Raw genomic sequence first — 19,671 nt, 5'->3', positions numbered from 1 at the left:
GCCATCTTCCACTGCTTTCCCAGGCCATCAGCAGGGAACTGGATTGGAAGTGGAGCAGCACAGACTTGGACTGGTACCCACATAGGATGCTGGCACTGCAGGCAGTGGCTTAACCTGCTACACCGGCCCCTCTGTAGTCATCTTACTGGGGTCCTGGGGGAAGCACATTGGCCAGACTTTGATTAGAGACTGCAGTAAGGGGTTAGATTTGTGGTTCTGGGGATATTTTTCTTCTAGATCATTATTCCCATAATAACATGTTTTTAATGCTAAAGCATCGACAGGTTTTGCTTGAAATCTTTTCTAAAAATTACCGGGTACGCCGGAACATGATCCAGTCTCGGTTGACCCAGGAGTGTGGAGAAGATCTCAGTAAACAGGAGGTGGATAAAGTGCTAAAGGTATGACTGTTTGATGCATAACCATATCCAGAGGCCTTGGGGCTTCTGCTGACCACTGCCTCCGAAACGAGGCTCCCCATGGCTGACTGCTCTATCTTGGACAGAGGAATGGACTGTGGCACCTTTCCTCCTTAAGTCAGCCTTCCCTGGGCCCCTGCTGCAACCAGAAGTAGTCAGTGTGTACAGGACTTACCTCTTCCAGCCTCTTCAGGGGCAGGGTCCAGATTCAAGTTCTGGTTCACTGGCTTTGACTCAAGCTGTTCATTCTCATGCCTGTTGCCGAAGTCACATACCTACATTAAACAAGTTTGAACAGAATTAATTTTTTTTCACTTCAGTTGGTTTAAAATACCATTTATCCAACAGATGTAGTATTTCATGTGCTGCCTATACTGCCTTTCTGAGCAGACTGAGACGTACAGCAAGCCGATGAAAGTGCTTATGGTTGACTTATTACTTAATAAACTCATTTTACTGTATTTTGGTACTGGTCAGCACGGGGGAGTTTCAAAAAGCTGGTGGGAAAATGGAATGAAAAGATAATTTTGATGCAAAAATCACTTGAAGTCCACACATAGTTTTCATAATGTACATTTCCCATGAACTTTTGGAACACCCTCTCATATTTGTATTCTGTTTATACAGCACATTCATTTTTATAGACCCTGCTAAAATAGTCCTAAGGAAAAATTACCCCAACAATGTGGCTTTTGTTTTTTTGTTTGTTTGTTTGTTTGTTTTTGTTTTTTAAGATTAGAGAGACAGAAAGTGAGTTCTTTGATCTGCTGGTTCACTCCCCAAATGGCCACAAGGGCTGGGGCTGGGCTGGACCAGGCCTGGAACTCCATCTGGGTGACAGGGAACCATATGAGTCACTGCTGCCTTCCCGGGTGCGTCAGCAGAGAGCTGGATTGAAGTGGAGTAGCAGTGGGAGTTGAACTGGCACTGATACGGGATGCTGACATCACCGCTGTGCCACAGACACAGGCCCTGGTCAGGCAGCTCTTCATTTCCCATTTCTGTTCTGTCATCAATCACGTTTTGATGTTCTGGACAGTGTAGCAGCTGGCAAAATCTGCTCTTAAGCTGTTCTTTGTCTGATCCTAGGACTGCTGTGTGAGCCATGGTGGCATGTGGTACCTTAAAGGGACGGTACAGTCTTGACAATAGTAGCAAACCACAAGCCCCATGAATCCAAGCCCAAGGAAGGACAGCGGAGCCCGAGGTGGAGTCTTGACTTGCTTCAGGGGCCATGGAGCAAGAGGAACTACCCATCTCCCGTACGGCCTGGGCCCCCACAGCCCAGTGGACAGAGGGGCTCACACTCAGCCCGCGGAAGGTCAGCTTCAGTGAGATCGACCACTCTCTGCAGAGACCAGCTGCACCTTCTTTGCAGTAAAATTTGAAATTCTTGATGTATTTTGCTTATTATTTGGTTTCATTCTCATAATAAAGAGAGTGTATACTGACATGGGCAAGAGGATAAAAATCATGGTTTAATATTTTCCTTTTTAAACTTAATACCAACAAGGTCTAAGTTATGTTTACAAGATGAAGAAAACCTCAAGGTTTTTAATATTTAAAATGCCTAGAAGCCAGTATTTAGTCTTAGATCATCTATCTGCTAAGACTTCTGCCAAGTTCATTAAACAAACCAAACTGAATTGTTTCACTGTTGGGTTTCTGTGGCCACTTTACCTTTTACAGCAACCTACTTTATGTAGCAGTCTCAACTGTTTACATGAACCATAGCAAAAAATTAGAATCAAACTCATGTTTGCGTAACAATGCAGACAAAACCAGGTAAGTATGGAAGTATATAAGTGAGGCTGTCACACTTTGATGTAAAAAATCTATATTTTGTGTATTTCTAAAATAAATGCTAACAGTAAACTGGCATCATGGTCCTGCTGTCTTCAGATGGGAACTTCAGGGCGGTGGTGCTGTGCACGCAAAGCAGGAAGCACAGCAAAGAGGATGCCCAGTAGACAGGCGCAGTCACCACAGTAAAATAAGTGAAAATCATGTTTTTAATACTTTTTGAGCTCAAAGTATCTAGAACATCAGCATATGGTAAGAAATGTTAGCATTTTCTATTTCTTTGACCTGAGTCTTCAAAATGTGGCATTTTACAGGCTGAGCATTTCTAGTTTGGACTTGCCATGTGTGTGGCTGGCAGTCCCCTTGGACAGCACAGCTCTAGAGGATGGTGAAGAAAGAGTAGGCTGGATGGGGTGAAATGTCAATTTTGTTAAATAATTGAAGTTTTTGCCACACTGTTTTATATGGTAGTCACTGTTATCAGAAGGTTTTAAGAGATGGTTTACCCATGCATCTGTAGGGGATTGATTAGGGAAGAACTTTGCAGATACATATTTGATTATACATTATGCTTTTGGCTCTGTTAACATATATTTAGCTGTTACACACTGACTTTCCTTCCTCCTTGTGAAAGGGGAAACCCCTGACGTGGAACGACCAACCCAGAATCTGCTGCATGTGGCAGAACTCACCTGGCTTGATGCTCAGTGGGGAAGTCACAGCCTGAAGCACTGCCGTGATAATCAGCAAGTTTGACTTCAAATAGCTAAAAAAGACAATTAAAGGATTATATTAAGAAATTACTGTTAAAGAACCAAAACTGTGAAGGAACTCAGTACGACAGCAAAGTGGTGGCTAAGGCTTTTCAACACCTGTATTCCTGCAGAAATAGCTGTTTTCATCCACATGTGGAAGTACCTTTGCCACAGTGCTTATGGCAGCTGAGTGTAGCACAGAAGATGTGCCGAGGAGAGTGGGAAGGATGTATCTCTCACCCCTTTTCCAACCCCAGGCCTCACTGCCTGTGTGTCAGGAAGGAGGGGGAAATGCCAGACTTTGCCTTAGACATAGCCGGGCCCACCCCAGTGGCCCAATTCCAGGCTGCTACCATGGATTGTCTCTCCAGATCTGCCTGGTACCCCAGACCTGCCCAGGACTCCAAGCCACCCCCAATTTAGCCCCAGGTCAGTGTAAAACACCCAGGCTCCAAGATGGCCCTCATGGGCCCAGTCTTCAAGCCAAAGCACATGGCCTCAGGCTCTGTGCCTACCCTAGCACTAGACCCGCTGCAGTCTCCCATGGACTTAGGACTCCACACCCAAACATCTGGTCCACTCCAGTGGGTCCAGGACCAGCCAGTGCCAGACATCTATCTGCTGTCCCAGCCTACCCAGCAGAATCTCTTGAGCACAAAGAACAAAGTTGAAGGCATCATGTTACCTGACTCCAAATCTACCACAAAGCTAGTCATCAAAACAGCATGGTGCTGGCATGAAAACAAAACACATAGACCAATGGAACAGACTAGAGAGCCCAGAAATTCATGCATTTACAATTGATTTTTGACAAAAGTGCCAAGACTATACAATCAATAAGTGGTTCTGGGAAAACTAGGTTTCTACATGCTAAAAAAATTGAAATTGGACCCTTCACTTAGACCATATGTAAAAATCAAAATAAAGATTATGCAACTGGAAAAGTGGAAAAGCTGCCTGGCTTTGGTTGAGGAGTGCTTTGTTTGTTTGTTTTTGGTATATGAAACCCAAAAGCACAGCAGCAAGAGCAAAAATGACAAATGGGATTACTCCAAGCTTCACAGCAAAGGAAGCAGTGAGGAGTGAGGAGATGACTGTGGAATGAGAAAATCTGCAAACCACACATTTGATCAGGGGTCAATATCCCAGATACACAAGGAACTCAATTGCAAGAAAGCAAACTGACTTTAAAAGTGAGCAAAACACCTGACTAGACATTTCCCCAAGGACAGTGTACAAATGACCAAGTAGATGGAGTTGTCCGATGTCACTGATCATCAGGGGAAATGACAATGAAAGCCACCATGAGACACATGTCACACCCTTAGAATGATCATTACCAAAATGGTCAGAAATGCTGGTAAGGATGTGGAGAAAAGGGCACTGTGCACATGGATGGTACAATTAGGAATTAGTACAGCCATTATGAAAACAATATGCAGCTTCCTCAAGAAATAAAAAACGGAACCACCATCCAGCAGTCCCACTACTGGGTATGTATCCAAAGAGAACAAAATGAGTACCTCGAAATATACCTCTATTCCCATGTTCATTTTAGCATTCACAATAGTAAGTATAAGGAAATCAACCTATATATGTCCATCAGCAGATGAAAGAAGGAAATCCAGTCGTTTGTTACAATGTGGATCAACATGGAGGACGTTATATTAAGTGAGAAAAGCCAGGCACAAACAGAAGAATACAGCATGAGCTCACATGTGGAATTATAAAATGTACTCACAGAAGTAGAGCAGAATAGTGGTTGCCAGGGTGGCGTGGGGGTTTTGTATCCCAAGATACAGGTCAAGCAAGCAAACATAATTTTAGTTAGGTTGGAGGAATAAAGTCAAGGGTTGGTGTTCTCATCACTACTCAGCTGTAAAAAGATAAATACGGGAGGTAATGCATATGTTAGCTCAGTTGATTCCACAGCCTGTAAGCAGTTAACATTGTATTCTATGCAATGTGTGTAATTTTTGTCTTAAAAATTTTATAAAAGTAAAAAGATGGATCCAAAATAAAACAGAACTATTAAAGGAAAACAGGACAAGACAGAGTAGACACAATGGAAACAGTACAAAAGAATTGAATGGTTAAGGAAACTGAATTATTAAAACAGGCTGAAAAGAAAATTGTAACAAGATATTAGTGAAGAAAAGGCCCAGATATCATGGTTAAATTACATAAAACCTCTAATAATTAAAGACAAAAATATTAGGGTTAAACTAATCCATTTTAAATTAAAATATTCTGACTAGAGTTCTCATCTTTTAAAATGACTTAATTGGAATCATACCAGCAACAATCATGAAGTGTACATTAACTTAAGAAAAATAGTTAACACTTGTTGAGCAGGTACAATGATGCAGTGAGTAATGCAACCACTCTGAGGTAAACACGATTTTTAAAAAATTTTTTAGATATTTATTTGAAAGAGCTACACAGAGGAGAGGCAAGGCAGAGAGAGAGGTCTTTTTTTTTTTAAATTTTTTTTTGTCCATAATTGAGATTTTATTGGTGTTGAGAATCAGCACACACATTTTAATTTGTACACAATTCTTAACATACGTACCAAAAATCTAAAAAGCCATGAATTGTCATCCTTTTTTTTAAAAGTTATTCCAGTGACTTTCCAGCTTCAAATTTGGAGGCAACTCTTCCTTAAGAGGCTATCAAGTACAAGTATCTTCAAATGTTGCTGTTACATAAATCCCACCCATTCACAATATAATAGCATATACACAACACTCAAATTTTCAATCTTTCACGGCACATTAACAAAATCATTAGGAAAACTGGACTACCACAACCGAAGATGTTACAGAGTGCACATGGTTCTGACAGAACAAGGAGTGGTTTTCTGTAGAAAACAATTCTACAGAACACGGGAGAAGTAACTGAAAATATTCAAGACAGATTAAATGCACAATTGAGACTCCAAATCGCCATTTAGTATGCGCTGTACTGTAGGATATAAAAACCACCCCCACCTATGGAATGTTAAGCTGACACCCAAGACAGTCAAAGCCTCCCAGAATTCAATATGCCACTGTTTTCTGGTTGTACCAAAAAATAAACAACCAGCAAATGATTTCACCTCTTAAAAAAAATCATTTACACTTAAAAAATGGGATGAGGTGGGCTTCCCTCCTTCTTAAAAATGTTTCTAGAGCTACTAAAAAACTTGCATTTATAAAATAGTTGATAAAAATATTCCTCTGGATTGTACAAGAAGGGAGACAGGGAGCACTGATAACACATGGTGTATGGTATTAATCAGACTTGGCTTCTTTCTCTTCTGCTTCATCAGAGGCTGGACTCCCCTCGTTTTTCGTTTCTCCGTTTTCTGCAGGCAGGTCTTTAGCTTCTTGGTTAGCCACCTCGGCCTGTTTTCCCTTTGCTTCTCTCTTCCCCTTTGCTTGCACTTTCTTGTCTGATGACTTATCCTTCCCGGCGGCCTTCTTGGGCTTCGCTTCCACCTTGGCGGGGGCCGGTTTCGCCGACAAGCGCGCCGACCTCCTCTTGGGCTCCTCCTTGGCCGCCCCCTCGGCAGAGCTGACCTTCCTCTTGGGCATCCTGGCGGCGCGGAGGGCGCGTGCCGGGTACCTGCGGGCCGCGGCGCGCCGAGAGCCTTCGCGGAGCTGGGCTGCCTGGCCGCTGCCGCTGCCCCCGCCGCCCGAGCTGCTGGGACCCGCCTTTTTTTTTTTTAAATTTTTTAAATTTTTGACAGAGTGGACAGCGAGACAGAGAGAAAGGTCTTCCTTTGCAGTTGGTTCACCCTCCAATGGCCACGGCGGCCGGCGCATGTTGCTGATCCGAAGCCAGGAGCCAGGTGCTTCTCCTGGTCTCCCATGGGGTGCAGGGCCCAAGCACTTGGGCCACCCTCCACTGCACTGCCTGGCCACAGCAGAGAGCTGGCCTGGAAGAGGGGCAACTGGGACAGAATCCGGCGCCCCGACCGGGACTAGAACCCGGTGTGGTGTGCCGGCACCGCAAGGTGGAGGATTAGCCTAGTGAGCTGCGGTGCCGGCTGGTAAACACGATTTTTGTCATTCCCTCTATAGCTGGAGAAAGTAAGCAGAGATTAAGCAACCTACTCAGGTCAGGTAGGTGGGGAGTGGCAGAGGCAGGGCTTGAACCTGGATACTGCAGTTCCTGTGCCCGTGGTACAGATCTGCCCACTGCCAATACATTCCTAAGTGGAACTAGTTTTATTTACTTTTATTTTAAAGAAATGAGAGAGATCTCCCACCCAAATGCTCACCACAACCAAGGCTGGGCCAGGCCAAAGCCAGGAGCCTGGAACTCAAGCCAAGTCTCCCACGTTGGAGGCAAGGACCCAAGCATTGAGCCATCCCTTGTTGTCTCCCAGGGTTTGCAGGAGCAGGAAGCTGAAATTGGGAGCAGAGCTGGGATTCAAACTGAAATGTGAGATGAAGAGATCCCAAGTGACAGCTTAACTACTGTGCCAAGTACCCACCGCTGCTTATAGTTATGCTGTCTAGCTGGAGGACACCTCCCACTCCCTCCTAGCTTATACCAGCCTTAAGATTGCCCACATATTGGTAGGGAGCCTTCCTGTTTATCACCTCTTTATTCTCACATTATCACATCAGTCTGCAGTCACACCAGTAAAACTTTATTGCACAGGTTTAATAGTTTTGTCTTCTAGCAGATTCAGCTGTCTAAAGGCAGGGCCTGGTAAACTGTGTGTCTGAATCTCAGGATCCAGGTGTCAGATCTCAGATTCCCAATCTGATGCTCCTACAGCTCTAGACTACACTGTTGTATTGTCCTAAACTTCTGTTTTAAAGATTATTTTCTTGAAAGGCAGAGTGACAGAGAGAGGGGGGCGGAGAGACAGAGATCTTCCTTTTCCAACGATTCCGTCCCAATTTGCCCACAACAGCCACTTCAGTTGTACCTTAAATCTAAAACAAAATACACACAAAAAACCGACTTATTTATTCCAAAGAGTAACAGAGAGGAAGGTCTTCTATCCATTGGTTTGCCCCCTAAATGCCCCCACTGGTGGCACTGGTTCAGGATGAACCCAGCTTGCAAGAACCAGAACTAGTCTGTTACCCATTATAGTGTGGAAAGCCAGCCCTCGGGGCTGGCACCATAGCACAGTAGGTTAATCCACCTGTGGTGGCGGGCATCCCATGAGGGCACCGGTTCTAGTCCTGGCTGCTCCACTTCCCATCCAGCTCTCTGCTGTGGCCTGGGAAAGCAGTAGAAGATGGCCCAAGTCCTTGGGCCCCTGCACCCATGTGGGAAACCTGGAAGAAGCTCCTGGTTGTGGATCAGTGCAGCTCCAACTGTTGCAGCCATCTGGGGAGTGAACCAATGGAAGGAAGACCTCTCTCTGTCTCTCTCACTGTAACTCTGCCTCTCAAATAAAATAAAATCTTAAAAGGCCTCAAATGCATCTGAATCTTACTTACTCATTAAATCTTAACTACATTTTGTTTTTAGGCTATGATAGAGATTTTTGACATTTCCATTTGTAAAAAAAAAAAAAAAAGCCTTTCCTGTACTTGATGCAGAAGGAAAATTCTTCATCTTGGTAATTCAAAGTTCTCTACAAAGATTAGTAAGTAATACAATAAAATAGCCAACAGAAGAGAAGAGGGTTAGGAAGAAGTTCTTCAGAGCCAGTTCACTAAACTTTTACTGGATCCTAAAATCAGCAACCTGCAGGATAAAGAAAGGCAAAAATTATTTTCCTATTAAACTTTCTTCCATCAGTTAAAAAAAAAGGAGTCTGGTATGGGTGTTCAGTGTAATTGTTAAGACACTGCTTGGGACACCCACATTCCATATCAGAGTTCCTGGTGTCTATCCCTGACTCCTACTACTGTTCAGTCTGGGAGACAGCAAATAATGGCTCAAGTACTTGGGTCCCTTCACCCAGGTAAGAAACCCAGATTAAAGTTTCCTTATTTTAGCCTGGCCAAACCTTAGCTGTTGTGGGTATCTGGAGAGTGAGCCAGTATATGGAAGATCCATCTCTGCCTCTCAAGTAAAATAAATAATTGTTTAAATAGTCAAAGATGGGCTGGTGTTGTTGCATAGCGGGTTAAGCATCCGCCTGCAGCACCGGCACCCCTATGTTGTCCCCTCAAAAACTGGCTCTTCCACTTCCATTCCAGCTTCCTGCTAATGCACCTGGGAAAACAGGAAAAGATGGCCCAAGTGCTTAGGCCCCTGCAACCATATGGAAGACCCAGAAGAAGCTCCAGGCTCCTGGCTTCAGCCTGGCACAGCCCTGGCTGTTGTGGCCATTTGGGGAGTGAACCAGCGGATGCATCTCTCTCTGTCTCTCCCTCTCTCCTTGTAACTCTTTCAAGCAAATAAAAATAAATCTTTAAAAAACCCAAGGATGGCCCAGGTTTTTAGGCTTTGATACTCATTACCCCGTTGATAAGGGGTAATTTTTTCCCCCACGAGGTGTCAGTGATCGACACGCTGCACATTGAGTGGACCCAGGTTTTAGGGGTTCAACAACTCCAGGTAGCTGGTGACAGAATTGGATTAAATTGTAGGACACTTAGTTGCTATCTGGAGGGTTGAGGAGTTGGTTTCTGGTACCAGGAAGATCCTCACACATTTGATGTCAGAAGTGCTCTGTAGGGGCTGGCACTGTGTGACATAGCGCATAAAGCCACCGCCTGCAGTGCTGGCATCCCATATGGGTGCCAGTTTGAGTCCTGGCTGTTGCACTTCTGATCCAGCTCTCTGCTATGGCCTGGGAGATGGCCCAAGTCCTTGGGCCCCTGCAACAGTGTGGGAGACCTGGAGGAGGCTCCTGGCTCCTGGTTTTGATCACCGCAGCTCAGGCAGTTGCGGCCAACTGGGGAGTGAACTAGAGGATGAAATACCTCAACTCTCTCTCTCTGCCTTTCCTTCTCTCTCTACGTAACTCTTTCAAATAAATAAATAAATAAAAATCTTAAAAAAAAAAAGTGTTCTGTAAGTAGAACCAACTCAGAGGGGTCATTTGCAAACAGTTAAAATTGCAGTGTTAAGCATTCTTTTTTTTTTTTTTTTTTGACAGGCAGAGTGGACAGTGAGAGAGAGAGACAGAGAGAAAGGTCTTCCTTTGCCGTTGGTTCACCCTCCAATGGCCGCCGCTGCAGCCGGCGCACTGCGCTGATCCGATGGCAGGAGCCAGGAGCCAGGTGCTTCTCCTGGTCTCCCATGGGGTGCAGGGCCCAAGCACCTGGGCCATCCTCCACTGCACTCCCTGGCCACAGCAGAGAGCTGGCCTGGAAGAGGGGCAACCGGGACAGAATCCGGCGCCCCAACCGGGACTAGAACCCGGTGTGCCGGCGCCGCTAGGCGGAGGATTAGCCTAGTGAGCCGCAGCGCCGGCCAGTGTTAAGCATTCTAAGCCCAGAGTTTGTTGTATAAATACTAACGCACAGGGGCCAGCAATGTGGCGTAGCAGGTGAAGCCACGCTTTATGACACCAGCATCCCATATCTGAGTGCCCACTGGAGTTCTGGCTGCTCCCCTTCTGATACGGCTCTCTACTAATGCACCTGGGAAAGCACCAGAAGACAGCCCAAATGCTTGGTCCCCGGCCAACCACTGGGAGACCTGGATGGAGTTCCTGGCTCCCAGCTTCATCCTGGACCAGTGCGACCAGGGGGGACATTTAGGGAGCAAAGCAATGGATGGAAGACCTCCCTCTCTCTGTTGCTCTACCTTTGAAATAAATAAGTAGTGTTTCTGTGTGTATTTTTTGTTTGTTTTAGATTTAAGGTACAACCAAAGTGCCTGTTAGGAAAAAAGATTCTGTTAAGCATGTTTGCTTTCTTATGAGCTGAAGACTTCACCTGCAAAACCAAAAAATACTGTATCTAGAATATATGAAAAAAATTATCTGAAGATCCCCTCCTACACATAACTATAAAACTATGGTCAAGGTATAAAAGACTTGATCACGAGGTTCTCAGATAGGAGCCTCTATATTGTGAAAATGATGACTTTTCCCTAAATTATACATTTAAAGTCACTCCAATCAAAATTCAGTTGGGAACTTGGGGGTTGGTGAAGAGTAAAGCTTAATTCTAAACATCACCTGCCCACAGCTTTGCCATATGAGCCCTGAGGGGTCAGAACCTGTCTCAATGCTTGAAAACAGACTTCCCTGGGCTCTCTTGCCTTTCAAAGAAGGCTGAGGAAAGCTGTGATCAATCACTGTTGGGAACTGTAACTTCTATAAGAAGAAGGAGGGAGCACACATCATGGAGTAGCAGGTTAAGTCACTGCTTGGAAGGTCCCCATCCCATATCAGAGTGGGAATTCAAGCCCTGCTTACTCCTCTGGTCCAGCTTCCTGCTGATGCATCTCGGGAGGCAGCAGATGATGGCCTGGACCCCTGCCACCCACATGGAAGACCCAGAAGGAGTTCCGGGCTCTGGACTCTGGCCTGCCCCAACCCCAGTTGCGGCCAATTGGGGAGTGAAACAACAGAAGGAAGACTTCTCTCTGTCTCTCCCTCTCACTGTCTGTAACTCTACCTCTCAAATAAAATAAATATTTTTTTTAAAAAAGGAATTTGCAGTACTAATAGGGAGTCATGAGACCTGAAATACTGTTAAGAATGCAGAAAGAAAAACACCTTCCTTACTTTTTGATTATAAAACAGATGTGGCCCATTATAAACATGTGTCATTGTAAATTAGGTTCACATCATAGCAATAGAAGAAGGATAAACTGACTTTATTGAAAGCGTTTTGTGTGTGTGTGTGTGTGAAAATCATCTTGGTGCAAACAAATTACACATTTTTATGTAAGTTTATTGGTGTGGAATATTAGGCAGTTTACGGAACATTATTAATAGAAAAAAAATCATAAAGCTCTCCAGTGAAAATACCTGACAATATGACTATAGGCCACGTACTTATTTGAAGGGTGATTCCTTGGTTACAACGGGAGAATGCAACTTTGAAAGTATGCCTCAGGCATGTAAAACTCCAGCAATGCACATGAGTCTACTCTCTGAGTTTGAAAATGAGGAAACTGGAAATGTATAAATCACTGGATTAAGGGCAGGCATTTGGCTCAGTGAGTAAGTTGACACTTGGGACGTGGGTGTCCCATATCCGAGACTCTGGGCTGTAGCAGCTGCTCCACTTCTGATCCAGTTTCCCACAAATGTGCATCTGGGAGGCAACAGGCACTGGGTCAGGTAGCTGGGACCCTGCACCCCACGTGGGAGACCGAGGTTGAGTTCCAGGATCCTAGCTTTGGCAGAGACTTAGAACTGCAGATCTTCCATCCACGGATTGACCCCGACCCCGCCACACACCTCGCCAAATGCCTACAACAGCCAAAGCTGGGTCAGACTGAGGCCAGGACTTCAGCCCAGAGCTACCATATGCATGGCAGGGATCCAACTCTTCCAACAGTCACCGCTGCCTCTCCCGGGCGCACGTTAGCAGGAAGCTGGAATTGGAAGCAGTCACACTTGAACCCAGGCCCTCTGATAGGGAATGTGGTGTCCCCAGGGACATCGTAATTGCGCTGCCAAATGCCTGCCTCTAAATATTATATTTAAACGTAACATTGCGTTTTTAAAAGATTTTTTTCTGTCTCTCCCTGTTTCTCTTTTTTCACAGCTACAGTATGAGAACCTCTTAACCAGAGAGTACCTTTCAAATAACTAAGTAAATCTTTAAAAAAATTATTGACCTGTTATAATGCAGAGATGAGAGAGAATCTCCCACCGACTGGTTCACTCCCCCAAAAGGCTACAGCAGCAAAGGTGGGGCCAGACTGAAGCCAGGAGCCAAGAACTCGAGCCAGGTCTCCCACGCGGCTGCAAGGGCCCCAGCACGTGGGCATCTCCCACTGCTCGCCCAGGGCACAGCAGACAGCTGGACCGGAAGAGGAGCAGCCAGGACTCCCACCGTCGCCACATGGGAAGCCGGCGCCGCAGGCAGAGGCTTAGCCCACAAGGCCACAGCGCTGGCCCCCACTCTTCCGTTTCTGACACTTTTCTATTTTCCTATTCCGGGGGGAGTAAGGGGAAAGCAGTCCCGCTTTTTCAAGGACTAAGCATCTGGGCAAACAGGTCCACAGACTTCGCAACAGCAGACATCGGAGCGGTGGAAACCCCTCAGAGAATTTACCTCCGGGTCTGCAATAACCGAGCACGAGTCTGTTCCTGCGGTCCCCGCGGGCAAACAACAAAGGGAAAACTGGAGCCCTGAAGCCAGGGGCGCGCCCGGGCCCGACGTGCCGCCGGGCCGTGAGGGAACTCCGGGAAGGTCCGCGTCCTCTGCTCCTTCCTGGAGGGTCTCGCCCTCGCTCAGACCGGTGAGGGACGCGCAGAGGGGATGCGAACACGGCGGGGAAGGGACCGCGGCCCGAAGCCGGGCGCGCCATCGCAGACGTTAACGTCAGGACACGAAGCGCCTGAAGGCTGCCAGGCCGCTGACCGGAGGCAAACCCGTCGGACGCCCAGAGAGGAAATGCCGCGCAGGCGCAACAGGCGGCCGCGCGGGCGACGGGCCGCACTGCGCACGCGCGCCGCTCCGGGCCGAGGCCCTTCTCGCCTCAGGGAGGTGGAGCGCAGCCCAATTGCTCCTCCCTCTCGCCCCGCCTTCCGCGTTGCCATGGGGACCCAACGGCCCGAGCCGGCCCACCGCGGCGCCGCCCGGCCGGTTGCCGCTCGCGGATCTGGAAGACCACGGAGGTTACAGAAAGTCCACCGTCATGAGCAGGAAGCGGTCGGGTCTGGGCCGTTGCAGGCATTTCTTTTGGCTGGGCGTCGTCTTCGACATGGTGGGGGCGGTGATGCTGTTCGTCGGCATCTTCGCCGAGCTGATCTTCTACGACATGCTGCTCTACATGGGCGCCATCATCATCTTCCTCAGCCTGCTCTGGTGGGTCTCCTGGTACACCGGCAACATCGAACTGCTTCCCGAAGAGACCCTCGGGCTGACCTCCCAGCTGGCCTCCAGAAACGTGGTGAGCGCCCTGCAGCAGAGCGTCAGCCACCGCTTCTCTTGGTCCATGGGGACCCTCTCCAACAGCTTTCTGCGGATCCGGCGACAGCGGCAGCGGCGGCGCTCCTGGAGGACCCTGCAGAGGACGGCTGCCCCGGGGATGACCGGTACCGGCCAGCTCGAGCAAGAAGCCGAAGGTGACAGGGACAGCGACCACTGCCAGGCCTTTTGCCAAGGGGCTCTGAGCAGCACGCCTGAAGACGAGGGAAGTTCAGAGTCCTTTGGACCCCCAAGCCCTGACTCAGGTCCGCCATGGTTTGATCGGCAACCCTTGCCTCATCTGGTCCCGCCCGTTCTCCCTCTGTCCACTCTGGACCAGCCTTTGCCTTCTACTGTTTCATTCCCTGAGAGTCTGCCTGTAGTTCCCTTGGTTTCTTCCACTCAGAATCCAGCCTTCTCTACGTGTAGGAGCCACCCTGTAATTTCTGAGGCCTCTCGGAGCCACGTCCTAGGCCCCATGGCCTCACAGAGCCACCTCCAGGTCCCTGTGACCTCTGAAAGCCAACCTGTGTTGCTGGCAGCCTCTCGTAGTTTCCTCCACGTCTCTGGGGCCTCTCAGACCCACTGTCTGGCTCCTATGGACTCTCAGAGCCATCCTCTGGCACCTGTGTACTCTCAGAGCCACACCTTGTTACCTGTGGCCTCACGGAGCCACCTCCAGGTCCCTGTGACCTCTGAAAGCCAACCTGTGTTGCTGGCAGCCTCTCGGAGCTGCCACCATGTCACTAGGGCCTCTCAGACCCACTGTCTGGCTCCTATGGACTCTCAGAGCCATCCTCTGGCACCTGTGAACTCTCAGAGCCACACCATGTCACCTGCAGCCTCACGGAGCCACCTCCAGGTCCCTGTGACCTCTAAGAGCCAGCCTCTGCCTTCTGCGGCCTCTCAGTGCCATCTCCGGGTCCCTGTGACCTCTAAGAGCCAGCCTCTGCCTTCTGCGGCCTCTCAGTGCCATCTCCGGGTCCCTGTGTCCTCTCAGAGCCAACCTGTGGTGTCCGTGGCCTCACAGAGGCAGCACTGGAATTTTCCTCTGGTCTCCGGACCTCAGCCTCCACCTGTTCAGGCTTCTGGAACCCAGGCTGCGGGCACCCAGGTTCCTGTGCTGCAGCGTCTGTCTGACCAGGCTTTCCAGACTGTAGACCCAGCGGATTCAGAGACTGGGCGGGCCCTGCTTCCGCCTCCCCAGGCCACTGAGAGCATCTGTGCAGTGCAGGAGATTTCTCTACGTCAGGCTGCACCTGGCCTGGAGGCACCTACGGAGCCACTTGCGCAGGCTTCTGAGACCGCCCCACCTCCAGGACAGCGCCCCGACACCGCGTCACCTGCCTCTGAGGCTGCACCTCCAGCCACTCTGGTGCAACCATTCGTCCCCACTGAGACCACTCCAGCCTCAAAGCCCAAGAAGAAAAGTCATTCTGTCTAGCGAGGGCCAGACAGCAGCCATCTGAATGGCTGTGCTGACCTCTGCCAAGTAAGTGCCTTTGGAGGGACAATCAGCCACCTGAGGCTTCAACTGCTGCAGGGTCCTTCTGTCTGAAAAACAAAGTGAGTGGGAGCGAAGTGGCCTTCTCCTTCAGAGATGAGCAATTTTGGAAGCTGGCAGGTTTTCTAAACCTAGTTCTCTGAATGGGCGCATGCCAAGGTTTGCCAGCTCCACCAGATCAGGAGCTCTGCTCCTTTCATTTGGGCTTCGTGGAGGCAGGGTGGGAATTAAGGTCTTTTGGGAGTCCTCAGGTCGGGGGGAGGTGGGTGATTTGGGCTCTGTAGCATTTCTGGAACGGGATGATTTCAGGTGAGGTGCAGGGACCCAACATTAAATGACATTGAGTCCTAGGGTGGGAAAATATTTCCTTTTTTATTTTTTAAAAGACATTTATTTATTTGAAAGGCAGACTTTACAGCGAGAGAGAGGGAGAGAAAGGGAGAGAGCTTCCATCCACTGGTTCACTCCCCAAATTGTGCAACTGAAGCTGAGCCAGACCGAAGCCAGGAGCTTCTTCTGGGTGTCCCACATGGATGCAGGGGCCGAAGGACTTGGGCCATCTTCTACTGCTTTCCCAGGCCATAACAGAGAGCTGGATCGGAAGTGGAGCAACTGGGATTCGAACCAGTGCCCATATGGGATGCCAGCACTGTAGGTGTCGGCTTTACCCACTACACCACAGCACTGACCCCAAACGATTGTTTTTAGTAAAAGCTGTAACAATGACGAAAAGTTAAAATATTAGATATGGTGTTAGGGGCTGGCACTGTGGTGGCGTGGGTGAAGCCGCTGCATTCAGTGCCGGCATCCCATGTGGGCACCGGTTTGAGTCCTGGTTACTCCACTTCCCATCCAGCTCTCTGCTATGGCCTGGAAAAGCAGTGGAAGATGGCCCAGGTCCTTGGGCCCTGGACCCACGTGGGAAACCCAGAGGAAACTCCTAGCTCCTGGCTTCAGATTGGCACAGCTCCAGACATGGTGGCAAATTGGGGAGTGAACCAGAGAATGGAAGACCCCTCTCTCTTTCTCCTTCTTTCTCTGTGTAACTCTGGATTTCAAGTAAATAAAATATCTTTAAAAATATGGATATGGTGTTTTTATATAGTAGGCACTAAAGAGATATTAGTTGGAAAAACTGATTCAAAAGATTAATTTAAAATTTTTAAGAGAACTTTTATTGTCAACCTGAGTCACTGCCAGTCAAAATTTATTTTAGAGAATTTCAAGAATCTTCAAAGTGTTGGAGAACTTCTTGGCTTACTTGCCTCTTCTGTGTTGACTGTTTTCTTTTAGAACCTGAGAAATTAGTTCATCACATTCTCCAGGATATGTACAAAACCAAGAAGAAGAAGACTCGAGTCATTTTGCGAATGTTACCCATCGCAGGCACATGCAAAGCTTTCTTGGAGGATATGAAAAAATATGCAGAAACATTCTTGGAACCCTGGTTTAAAGCTCCAAACAAAGGGACATTTCAAATTGTATACAAATCTCGAAATAATAGTCATGTAAACAGAGAAGAAGTTATAAAAGAATTGGCAGGTACATTTCTTGATTATTTTACAAAATTGTGCAAAACATTTTTAAGGTTTTTTCTTTTTCTCTTTTTTTTTAGATTTAAGACAACATTTTTGAATATAGAACAAGTAGATAAAATGACCTTAGATTAATACAAAGCCTAACATATCAATATGATGAATAGGAGATTTTCTGGTAGTTAGTCTTTTCCAAATCAACACTGAATTTTCTTAAGAAAAAGGTACTCTTTTTAAATGTCTCAGGATTTTATTTTTATTTGTTTATTGAAAGGATTCAAGGGATTTGATTGAAGTCCACATAGAACTGTGAACTAGTATTTGTTCTCTTTTAGCAGTTCTCAGACAGAAAGGGATAAAAGGTTTTTTTTAATTTTTTATTTATTTATTTTTATTCATCAGAGTTAATGGTATCCTTCTTGGGCTAAGTGTTTTTATATTTTTGTTACAGGAATAGTGGGCAGCCTCAGTTCGGAAAATAAAGTAGATCTCACCAACCCACAGTACACAGTGGCGGTAGAAATCATCACAGCTGTTGCCTGAGTGTTGTGAAAGATTACATGTTATTCAGAAAGTACAACCTCCAGGAGGTGGTGAAGAGTCCTAAGGACCCATCACAACTTCACCCAAAGCAAGGAAATGGGAAAGAGCAGAGTTGGAATCTGATGACAAATTAAGTCAGAGTGACCCAGCAGAAGGGAGAAATAACCAACAGGGGGTACCAGACAGTAGTGACGAGAAAACAAAACCGGTGACAGAGACTCAGGTGGTACATGAGGGAGAAACTAAACCTGAACCTGCAAGTCAAGTCACGGATGGATCTGAGTCAAATGCACCTGATGTCTCATAGGAGGTAACTGGGTGTTACAGGTGGGTTTCTCAATTGGAGTTCCATGTAAAATTGTGGCTAAGAATGTTTTTGACCTTTGCGTGCCACATTATGCTCTTAAAAGTATGACTTCTCATGCAGGCAGCCCTGTTAACATTTCTGTTAGAGATCTTTCAGTCTTATATGGCAGTGTGTTAGGGTCCACATGCTACTGTAAGGAGGGTACCTGCTCATATTAGGAGGATGACATGGTCCCTCATGATGACCTTCCCAGCCTCCCCTTTGGCACTGCCAGCTGACCCAGGGGAGTGCATAAGCTCTCTGAAGTGAAAAGAATCTTTGGGAAATTTTCGTTGTAAAGAAGGAATTTTTGGGCCGGCGCCGCGGCTCACTAGGCTAATCCTCCGCCTTGCGGCGCCAGCACACCGGGTTCTAGTCCTGGTCGGGGCGCCGGATTCTGTCCTGGTTGCCCCTCTTCCAGGCCAGCTCTCTGCTGTGGCCAGGGAGTGCAGTGGAGGATGGCCCAAGTGCTTGGGCCCTGCACCCCATGGGAGACCAGGAGAAGCACCTGGCTCCTGCCTTCGGATCAGCGCGGTGCGCCGGCTGCAGCGTGCCGGCAGCGGCCATTGGAGGGTGAACCAACGGCAAAGGAAGACCTTTCTCTCTGTCTGTCTCTCTCACTGTCCACTCTGCCTGTCAAAATATATATATATACTACAGAGGACACGAGGAAATTCAGTCTTTACGATGAAAGCTACTTCTCCAGGGTTTTGTATGGAATCATAACCCAAGTTGTCATATGCTATCATGCTTTGTCTGTGGCACGTAACTTAGAAATCTAGTACCTGTCCCATCAATTAAAAATCACAACCATTTGAAAAGTGATGATGTTGGCTATTTTAATGCATTTTGGAATATCAAAAGTGTAAAACTTTTGTTCAAAAACTCTTAAAGGTTTAGGAAGCAAATTATTTAGTAATAGTACTTATTCCAAAGAAGAAAATTTACATGGGCGGTGGGACTAGAGTAATACTAACCTGAAAACACCAAGACAAGACGCAGTACAAGAGATGGAAGACTTTGCACTTAGTTTTTCGGGTTGACTTACTGATGATTTGTCACACAATGCTAAAGGTTTTGTGTCGATAACTAGAAAGCCACATCTTCTCTATGATCCCTGAACAGGTTCAACAAATATTTGCTATGCTGTAGCATTTGCAAGATTTGTAAATGATGATGAAATTAAAAAGTTTTTAAGGGCTTTTTCTTCTGCTAGGAGTCATCCTAACAAAGGCCAGTTATACTTCATGGTGTAGCTCCTCTGAAAACCAAGGGTCTGTCATCTGTCCTGGTGCCCCATCAATGACTGGCTTCATGGCAACTTTTGCCTTCATTTTAAAACAAGAAATCCTGACACAGACAATATAGCACACTGCTTTTTTTTTTTTTTTAAACAAAGATGCTGATATTAAAACTTGGAGATGAAATAAAGTTAGTTCTGAAAATGTTAGAGAAATGGTTAACTCCATTAAAGACCCACTTATGCAACAATGTTTTAAGAAAACCCAAAACCCAAACATACATCTGCTCCATTGAGAAATCTAGTGATTTCCCAGAGGAGGGCTTCTTGCAGGGAGTTTGAGTTGAAAGCTAAACTGCAAGAGTACTTGAAAGAAAACAGTAAAACAGTAAGCTGAGCTTGCTCAGTGCTGTGAAAATAAGAATGGCTATGGAAACCAGCCGATTTATCAGACATTTTCACCGTGAATACATAAGCAAGCTTGAGAGAAAGCTTTTTCTTCAAGTGACAAGAATTTTAGATC

The 19,671-nt window shown here is 46.9% G+C and overlaps 4 protein-coding genes across 10 annotated transcripts in view; 3 read left to right on the top strand and 1 right to left on the bottom strand.

The window, feature by feature from the left end:
- Nucleotides 1-2,300, top strand: part of POLR3E (RNA polymerase III subunit E) — a 36,096-nt gene extending 33,796 nt beyond the window's left edge. For all 5 annotated transcript variants that reach the window (XM_008257864.5, XM_017342517.4, XM_008257867.5 and 2 more), the window contains 2 exons: nt 276-401; nt 1,509-2,300. In XM_008257864.5, coding sequence (XP_008256086.1) covers nt 276-401; nt 1,509-1,565 — 183 coding nt within the window. In that variant the 3' untranslated portion in view covers nt 1,566-2,300. The remainder of the gene's footprint in view (nt 1-275; nt 402-1,508) is intronic.
- Nucleotides 58-13,461, bottom strand: LOC127491448 (non-histone chromosomal protein HMG-14). 3 transcript variants are annotated; one of them, XR_016226141.1, is made up of 5 exons: nt 13,123-13,453; nt 4,719-4,853; nt 2,915-2,988; nt 595-694; nt 58-153 (listed from the first exon to the last, which is right to left on the bottom strand). XR_016226141.1 is itself a non-coding variant. In XM_089321544.1 (2 exons), exon 2 carries the CDS (start codon nt 6,781-6,783, stop codon nt 6,250-6,252), a length of 534 nt encoding a protein of 177 aa, XP_089177670.1. In that variant the 5' UTR covers nt 6,784-8,674; nt 13,123-13,455; the 3' UTR covers nt 5,379-6,249. The 3 variants fall into 3 exon arrangements, 1 of the variants encoding a protein (XP_089177670.1); XR_016226140.1 differs by lacking the exon at nt 58-153 and having other exon boundaries at nt 615-694; nt 13,123-13,461; XM_089321544.1 differs by lacking the exons at nt 58-153; nt 595-694; nt 2,915-2,988; nt 4,719-4,853 and adding an exon at nt 5,379-8,674 and having other exon boundaries at nt 13,123-13,455.
- On the top strand, nt 13,455-16,916 carry LOC138847041 (uncharacterized). The gene is made up of 2 exons (XM_070064602.2): nt 13,455-15,472; nt 16,778-16,916. Exon 1 carries the CDS (start codon nt 13,709-13,711, stop codon nt 15,422-15,424), a length of 1,716 nt encoding a protein of 571 aa, XP_069920703.2. The 5' UTR covers nt 13,455-13,708; the 3' UTR covers nt 15,425-15,472; nt 16,778-16,916.
- On the top strand, nt 15,784-18,004 carry LOC103348584 (THUMP domain-containing protein 1). Its single transcript, XM_089320829.1, is given in 5 exon segments — nt 15,784-15,793; nt 16,778-17,026; nt 17,471-17,548; nt 17,551-17,667; nt 17,670-18,004. Coding segments are annotated over 5 exon segments (654 nt in total). The 3' UTR covers nt 17,870-18,004.
- The last annotated feature ends 1,667 nt before the right edge of the window (nt 18,005-19,671 follow it).

This window comes from Oryctolagus cuniculus, chromosome 19, assembly GCF_051225735.1.
Source record: "Oryctolagus cuniculus isolate XC-2025 breed Fujian yellow rabbit chromosome 19, ASM5122573v1, whole genome shotgun sequence".
Classification (NCBI taxonomy): domain Eukaryota; kingdom Metazoa; phylum Chordata; class Mammalia; order Lagomorpha; family Leporidae; genus Oryctolagus; species Oryctolagus cuniculus.
The sequence above is the reverse complement of the archived record's forward strand: the minus strand, read 5'-3'. Positions and strand labels throughout refer to the sequence as shown.

What these genes read in the sequence shown, in the direction of transcription:
- LOC127491448 (XM_089321544.1), bottom strand. Translation starts at nt 6,783, where the DNA reads ATGCGCCGGCCGCCGTGGCCATTGGAGGGTGAACCAACTGCAAAGGAA.
- LOC138847041 (XM_070064602.2), top strand. Translation starts at nt 13,709, where the DNA reads ATGAGCAGGAAGCGGTCGGGTCTGGGCCGTTGCAGGCATTTCTTTTGG.